Source organism: Miscanthus floridulus, chromosome 1, assembly GCF_019320115.1.
Source record: "Miscanthus floridulus cultivar M001 chromosome 1, ASM1932011v1, whole genome shotgun sequence".
Lineage (NCBI taxonomy): Eukaryota > Viridiplantae > Streptophyta > Magnoliopsida > Poales > Poaceae > Miscanthus > Miscanthus floridulus.
In genome coordinates, this window is record NC_089580.1 from 162,088,666 (window position 1) to 162,097,498 (window position 8,833).

The 8,833-nt window shown below is 47.7% G+C and overlaps 1 protein-coding gene across 1 annotated transcript; it reads right to left on the reverse strand.

Annotated features, from left to right (window-relative positions):
• Positions 1 to 5,603: 5,603 nt before the first annotated feature.
• LOC136500077 (galactinol synthase 2-like) lies at positions 5,604 to 7,422 on the reverse strand. Its single transcript, XM_066495499.1, has 3 exons — positions 6,956 to 7,422; positions 6,448 to 6,771; positions 5,604 to 6,333 (listed from the first exon to the last, which is right to left on the reverse strand). The coding sequence occupies exons 1-3, from the start codon at positions 7,280 to 7,282 to the stop codon at positions 5,962 to 5,964; spliced, it is 1,023 nt and encodes a 340-aa protein (XP_066351596.1). The 5' UTR covers positions 7,283 to 7,422; the 3' UTR covers positions 5,604 to 5,961.
• Positions 7,423 to 8,833: the final 1,411 nt, after the last annotated feature.

The following is an 8,833-nucleotide window of genomic DNA, read 5'->3' on the forward strand; positions in this document are numbered from 1 at the left end:
CTTAGGGAACGATGACCTTGCTGAAAGGAGAGGACTGGGAGGGTAGGGAGCGGTAGGCGGAGTCGTGGGGTCAAGGTGGATCTAGATTTTCTTAGAAACGTTTTAGACCCTAACTCTCTTAAAAGTATTTTTTGTTGAATCAAAATTACTTCGTGGAACCATTTTGCTAGCTCGACGGATTCTTGAAACTAAAACTAGAATTATAAGAAACCTTATGTTGACAGCAAAAGGTTTACGCCCTGTTCTTCAGCACTATTTCACAGTGTTTTTCTTTTACAAGAAATCAGCATCAGCGAAATTTCAACGAAACGAACAGAGCCTTAGACTAGTAAAATCAAAAATGGATTCCAAGTGATTCACCTTAAAATGTTCTTGGCTGCCACACGTATGCACCCTATTCAATGAGCTATGCTGCTGAACCATAGAGGAAGTAGAGTAGAAAAGAAGTCATTGGCACCAAATGGAGTAAACCTAGCCAAGGTAGGCACTAACCAGCTAGCTTTGGAGACGTGTGCGCAATGAAGGTCAATTAATTAACTGATCCAACCTTCAAAATAAGTTATCTGATCATATCTGGACTTGCATCTTTCTCTGTCTGACACCAATTACGATTGGCTTCCCTCAACCACACTGCATATCTACTACGTAGTACATCACTGGGACACTAGCTTCTCAAGAAAAACATCTAAATGTTAGCACGCAGTGGTTAGCATGTCGATTGGTACATGTTTTATGACAGTCCCCTGCAAAATCATTTGGCGATGATGTAAGGTCTGGTGTTATTCTCTGATCACTGTAACGATGGCATATAGGCTACCTAAACGAAAGAGAGTGATGGCAAAATATCTTGCTAAGTAACTGGATCAACTGATCAACATAATACCCTTTGTCCTTTTTTTCTAGTCAATTTATTATATCTTAAAACCTACTCCGTAAGGGCTGCGGACGTCCAGCTATCGGAAGTCAGAAGTCACGGTGTCAGGTATTCAGGTGTACAACTCCTGGTAGTTAACCCGCCGCCCCCGTGTGCATGGTCTGCGCGAGCAATTGGACGGAGACGGCTCGATGGCGGTGAATTTTGACGGCGAACGGGACGGATGGCGGTGAATTTCGCAGGCGACGAACTCCAGCACGCCAGCGTCTTCGTGAACACAACCACGCGGACGGCCGCGCGTCCAAACGCGCGAAGGGCCGCGAAGGACACGGCGGACTCCAGGCGGTACTGTAGCAGGGAGGCCTTCCTTCTGCTTCTTCTCTTTTCTCCCAAATCCAAATTGCAACTTCAAAAACTCCAAGAACAAAAGTTGTTTATCTTGACGAGATCTTCAACTTAGCTTTAAGGCTCAACCCCTAACTCGAACCGGTTAAAGAGCTTTTGAATTTTGAAGATGGAATTTGAAACCTGATTTTTGGTTAGGGTTAGTAAAACAGCTAATTAGTTACTTTGGGTAATTAATTGGGTGATTAACTAGTTGTCAAACAATTCAACCAATAGCTCAGTTGCAAAGTACAAACCTCATACCAATCAATGAAACAAAGGTTGCCCAACTTTTATTTGTGAAAATTGGTTTAATAAATTCCCCAAAATTTAATTCAAAGTTGAATTCCAAGACAACCAAACTTAAAGTGCTGAATTTCAAAACTAAATTCAAACTTGGAGCTCAAATTTGAACATGTTTAATTTAGAAACATCATCAATTTTTGTTTCTATATTATAAATCACACTTTATTCTACAAAGTTTATTTTTAACAAAAATTTTATTGTTTAAACAAATTATTAGTTTATAAAATTATAAAGAATCTTAATCACTATTATTGCTAACATTTCATGGAACACATGAAACACATCATAAGCAACACATTCATGCTATAATTGAAACATGAAATGCATTTATGCTTAATGATTATGCATGATGATGAACATGGTCAAGTCTTTATTAAGTGCTTAACACCTAGGGTGTTACAAGAGGCCCAAAGAGCGTTGAAGGCCACCGCCGTCTCCGACACCCCTGTGTCCCCTGCGCCGCCGATAGGTGGTGGCGCCGCCACGGCTGCCCCGCACACGTGCAACATGGCCAGATCTGGCGCGCCCACGCCACCTCCGACGCCGGGGCGGACGATGACGTCGCTGCCGTGATTGCCCAGTGCGCGGGAGCCGGAGCTAGGGCAAGCCCCGCCCCCGCCGCCGCCGACGTCAACACCACACCGACTGGGCCTAGGTCCGGACCTTCGTGGCTCGCTGCTGGGTCGCTGGGCGCCCCTAGCTCCTCCCTCTCATCGGCCGCGACACCATTCTTACCAGGACGCTCCAGGGAGGGCGTACGAAGAGCTGGCGGTGGGTGGATGACGACGACGAGGAGACCGATGTTGACCACCCCGCAACCTACCTTGATGTCGCTCGTCGCCCGGCGAATCCGATCACTGCGTCCCTCGTGCGCGCCCAGACTCGTTCAGTCGTGGTTCTGGGGCGCGGCGGTGCGGACGCTGGACAGGGACCTACGCGAAAGCGGAGGAAGCGTAGCCGACCACGACCCCAGCTTGTGCACGGCTTGCCTGCTCGGCCAGTGGATGGTCGTGCCCCTGTCCACCAACGCCTTGGTGCCCGCAGGCGGGTCTCCGCCCCCGACGCCGATGGGTGGCGGGAGATCTTACCGCGACAGGAGGCGGGGCCTGCGGCTGCCTCAGTTGAGCCTTACCGCGGCCCAGGTCTACGCGCACAAGCTCAGAAGATCCCCACACAGCTCCACGACAGATGTTTCGACTGCCTCTCCTACTCGCACCGAGTAGCGACTTGCCGGTTGCCACGGCGTTGCCTGCGGTTGCGGATTGGGCCACCTCGCCAGGGACTGCAAGCGATCCAAGTCGGTGCCGGAGGGTGGTGGCCTACCTCGCCACTCAGCTCGTGCCGACAACCCACCAGCTTCCCAGCACGCACACCTCGACAGTCCACCGACCTCGGATGGGCCCGCCCAGGGTGTTGTGGGTGTTGCCGACGACATCCGTCGAAGTCGGAGACAACGTCGATGCCGTAGGGGTAAGCCGGGCGACGGACTTAATTTTAAATTCAAATTTAATTTGAAGATAACAATTAATCTTAAAAATAAGGATTACATGAACTTACACAAAATTGTGGTTCCAATCACAGTTTGATGGCTTTCGATTATAATTTTTCTGTGAACGTTGTTGGTCTCAATGCATATTGTATCTTTCTTGAAGACAGGTTTGTTGAACACATGAGGAAGAATATTTTAAATATCTAATGACTGGCAATATTACTTTATTATGATTCAAATACATGTATTAGTCTTTATTGTATATGGATAGAACATAGTTTAATTTAGAGTATCGCATGTGTGGAGAAAATTGTTTAAATGTAGACTGTTCGTGGCGTATTTTTTTTTTCCAAAAAATCTGTAGATCATCATAAAATGTAAAAGTGCATATTTTATTTTTATCGAGACGGTTAGATCATCATAGAATCTAACTGTACATATTATTTTGTATTATTTCTGATTAATCTTGTGATTCTAAACCCTCTCATTTGAACACGATTGCGTGTGTGTGTGTGTGTGTGTGTTACAATTCTGCATGATTTTTTAGAAGTCAATTTTGTGTTGAATAGGTCTCAAATCCTACGAACCGAAAAATATAGGAAACTGCAACATCGAATGTCTGGATGGAGTGTAGGAAAGACATAAAAATTCAATGTCTAATGAATTAACTACTATGTGTTTCCTACGCTCTATCAAGACATTGGGTATTATAGTTTCCTATGGTTTCTCGATCGATACAGTAAAGTGTAATGGCATTACTATTACTACTCTCTGCATAGGCCCTCAATTTTTTTAAAACTTTGTTCCGTGATCAGCACAAAAAACTTATACACGGCAGCACGGCCTCCCTGTTTTGGCTGTTAAAAAAACATGAAAAAATTGGATTAAAATTCCGAACCTCTGTACCACAAATCCGCTAGGACTCTAGGAGCGTCAGCCCATCGACCTGTTCACTGGTTGGTTTCTAGGTTGGTTTAGACTGACTGGTGCTAATTTATTATAAAAAAAATACTGTTGGCTAACTAATTTGGGCTGGCTAAAACCAACCAGCGGAACAGGCTGCATGTCTCCGCCGGCGCGCATATCATATCACACAGCGTGCGTCGGCAGGAGCCGCGGACAAACAAACGAAGATCCTGTCGACGAGGGCCACACGAACCACGAGGGGCCTGGACTACTGTCAGGATCCACTCGATGCCTCAGCACCAACCAAGAGCCAACCCAGAAGTGGACGTTTCAAGAGCGTAGAGCCCCAGCCGCAGGCCACAGCCCACAGGCAGCCCCAATACCTCTAGACTCCAGTGCTACCTCTGCTCTCACGACGCGCCTAATCGAAGCATGTGGGAGCAATGCGCACAAGCTCTGCCCTTCGCGACTCCCCGCACCGACAGAAAGAAAAACCACGATAGTGTAGCCGTTCGACCGATGATTTCTGCGGCTGATAAACCGGTTAATGCTGATTTGTTATAAGAGAGAAAACACTATACTATAGCTAATAAACCGGACTGATAAGTTCTAAGCCAACAGAGTCTCGACGTTAAGGTAGGTCTCACCGGAGACAAAATCTTCTTTCGTTAGTATAAGGCCACTTCCATCGCCCTCTCCCCCTTTCTATCCACCGTCGTTGCCCCTTGATTCTGCCCGATTCCTCCGTTCCCAGCCACTTCTCTCTGGTTCCTCACCGTTCGACAATAGATCTGTCCCGCTGATACATCGCGTCAAGGTTCTCCGTTGTTGCTAGATCTTTGGACCACCGCTCGAGCCTGACGGCCTGGAGCTCTCTCTTGTCTCTCCTGTGAGCGGTCAGGGGCTTGCTGGCTGCTGCCAGACGCACTGCTGATGGAGCAGGCGGCAAAGGGTAGAAGAGAGTAACGACAACGGCGCAAGCAAGTTCTTCACCAACTGATGCAATTTTCGTGATTTGAATTGTTCGGTGAGGTCAGGCCTCAATCTTGAGATCCGTCTGCAAGATTTTCTCGCTTAAACTGAAGTAACTTTTGAGAGGGCAACCTCAGCCTCAGGTAAGCCAGGTCATCCACGTCCAGGTGAATTTCCCACTAACCGGATGCCCTAACCAACCCTAAGGCCCCGTTCGTTTCGCTGAAAAAATAAGTCGAAATATTATTCTGACTGATTCGTTATGAGAGAAAACATTGTTCTAGCTAAAAAAACAAGCTAAAAATAAGCTAAAAAGTATGAATTATAACACAAGCGAACGGGCCGACGTCACCCTCCAAATCAAAAGCATCTTCTTCTCAGAGCAATGTGCGAACTATCGAGAAAAGTCAAGGGAACTCTCAAGCGCCAGCTGGAAAAAAAAAAAAGAATAGCCAGTGTAGGCGTAGCACATGGACCTGTAGACTTCGGAGCAACCGTCTCGCCTTTAAAACCGAGGAAAAAGAAATCGGGGCACACACACACGCGAAAAAGACAGAGCAGCAACAGTCTCGCCTTTAAAACAGAGGAAAATGAAGTCGAAAAAGAAATCGGGGGACGAACACACGAAAAAGACAGCAGCATCACCACCAGAAATGCAAGTGACATCGAATCTGACAGAAATATGGCCATAATTTTGCGGCTTCCTATTTTATATATTGATAATTTAACAAGCAAAATACATATTATGATCCCTCGGTACAGGACAAATACTCTAGCTGTGACCAAAGGGGCGTATTCACAAAGCCCAATTTCTGACCAACGCTTGCACCTTGAAATTGGTACTATATAGTAAGCTCACACTTTAAGTACAAGGGAAACGAACTGATCGAAAATTAGACAACCCTAATTCAAAAACAAAATGCAAAACAAAGTCCTTATAATAGTGAGATTCTTCTTATGTTCTGCGATGACCACACAAGCTATAGCTATAGCACGGCCACCGGTGGCGGTGGGAAGCCAGAGCACGGGATCACGCGGCCGAGGGCGCGGTGACGTACTTGACCGTGCGGGCCTCCGCCAGCGCGGCGCGGAGCGGCTTCTTGGCCACCGCCTCCACCTCGTCGTCGGCGTCGGCGGGCGAGAGGGGCAGGCCCTTGAAGTCCAGCGACTCGTCGTTGTAGATGTCCCACCACTTCTTCACCAGCATCTTGATGTCCTCCCTGTCCATGTTGGGCTCTTTGCCCGTGAACCTCCACGGCTTCGACCCCAACGCGCAGTAGTGCACGGCCTTCACCTTCTCCAGCTGCACGTTCTCGGGGTGCCTCCAGAGCATGGCGAGCACGAGGTTGTACACGTTCTGGATCGACCTGTACTGGTCCCTGAAGAACATGTTCAGGAAGTCCTGCAAGGAATCGAGAACAGAGCGTGAGCATGTATGTATGCTGCCAAAACAGAAATCGAAAGCTTGCAAGGCCGACAGGCCGTGTCAGTGTGTCACGCATCGATCGCTGCTCACCTGCTCTGCGAAGGGGCTGGGCGGAGTCACGCGGAGGGTGTCGAGGAGTGCCTTGGCGGTGGCCATGCTGGGCTCGTGCACGAACATGCCGGCGTTGAAGTAGAGCGCCGGCGGAGGGCCCAGCTCGGCGGTTGGCCACGCCACCTTGTCCGGGCACTGCTGGCAGTAGCCGATCTTGTACTGCGGGGTGTGGCTCCACGTCTTCTCGCAGAAGCAGTCCATCACCGCGTAGAAGTGGCCCTTCTCGAGCTCGAACAGCTCGTCGATGTTCTCAAACACCTGGATGTCCGCGTCCAGGTACACCATCCTCTCGTACTCCACGAACTGCACAAATCGAACCCCGCGACATGTGAGCACCACAAAATTTTTAGCCAGTATTTTCCTCTCGCAAAATTTCAGTACGCATCAGGGTAAATCAAATTTTAGCATAAGTGAACAGGGTGTACATATGGGCAAAAATGGGCAAAGCAGTTCATGGATCAATTTCAGTAGTGGTCGGTGACAGTACCTCCCAGATACGGAGCTTGGAATAGTTGATGACGTAGTACGCCATGGCGAACTGCGTCTGGTTCTCAGGCGGGTACACGGGCTCGATCTCGCGGACGATGCAGCCCTGCGAGACGAGGATGCGACGGTGGGACTCCGGCACGTCGGGCAGCACGGCCACCACCAGCAGGTAGGCCGAGCGGACCTTGCGGAGGCCCTTGGCCAGGCCCACCACGCCCTTCCAGTAGTCCCCATCGCCCGCCAGGAACGTCACGTACGCCCTCGTCGCGGGCTTCACCGCCGCGGCGGCGGCCTTGGCGGTCATCTTGCCGGCAAGCTCGGGAGCCATCTCGCTGCAGGGGGGAGGAGGGCTTTCGGTTCTCGGGGCTACGAGCGACTTCTGCTCGGGGATTTGGAGGCTGTTTGTGGCTGATTTGATGAGTGTGGTTTAAGCGCTTGTATTTTGCTTGAGCTTTCGCTTGGGGTTCTCGCCGTGGGCTGGCGAGGGTTTAAATAGATTACCGGAGGGCGAATGGTCCCCGGCTGTCGCGGCGTAGGAAGATCGCACGGGCAGGACGCCGTGGACGGAAGTTTCTCGGTGGGGCAGTTTCGGGAATTCCAGGGAGGAAGGCCCCAGAAGTGGGGATTTGTTTACGACGTCGTTCAGAGAGGAAAGCTTGTTCGCTAAGTCATGGTTTAAAATAATATTTTTTATTCACATCAAACCAGTCAACAATACTTTCAGCCATGATTTATAAGCTAAATCAGCCCAAACGAACATGGCGTATAGTGACGGCCCTGCGACCTCGTTTATTTTATGGTTGCCATTTCCGCTGGCTAATTGGCGCTTGATTAGGAAATTAATTATCCATTCCGGTGGAGATCAAAACAAAATATCCATCCCGGTGATCATGCTTTTACTTTCAATTTTTTTCGCGGGATCCTGCTTTTACTTGCATATTAGTGCATGCCAATACTTTACTCTGGATTTCTCTGGCACATTTGGTGCTAGCCGAATCGAGATTTAATGCCGTAAAAGGCAATGGATAAGCCATTTTACCCGGGTTTGCTGATTTGTGGATTGAATTACTGTATATACTAGTAATATATATTCCTTGTCGTTGGGCCAAAGTAGACATCCCATTGCAAGAGACGTTCCACCTTAGATCTCATATTCTCAATGACATCTGAGCTTGAAAATGGGAAACAAATTAGTGATGGGATCACTGTAATTAAATGATTCCATACTTGTGTGAGAATATACTTTCACCCCATCTACTATCCTTCTTGCTCTCTATTTTTTTTCTATAAATGCCATATTAATTAATTTATAGCGAGTCAAACATTTCTATTTTTGATTGTCAATTCAAAAAAAAATGTATAGGTTATATTTTTAGGTTTACTCTATAACAGATACTTTTGTAATGAATAATTCACATGTTGTGAAACTAAATAGGTTTTTAAAACTAACAGTTAAATTTAGAAAATGTTTGACGTAAGATAACCTAATGTGACATAAAAAAATAGTGGGAGTATTCTTTTACAAGCTTTATTGAGCTGGCATTTTAGCTTATTGATTGATGAAGTACCAAATGGTATCATCAGCACCCGAACGTATCATACTACGTTCATCTCAAGATGGCAACGGGTACGTACCCGATGGGTACTGGCCACCCGTACCCGCACCCGTCAGATCAAAATCTTACCTGTCGGGTTACCCGTACCCGCAGGCGGGTAGAAAATTCATTCCATACCCGCACCCGATGGATAATTCTTACCGTAATTCTTACCCGACAATATACCCGAGTTCACACACCAAAATATAATAGCTTCCAGCAAAATAAATCAACAATAGAGCAGCAAAACAGAAATATGGGCTGGTGGAGTGGAGTGAGGATGA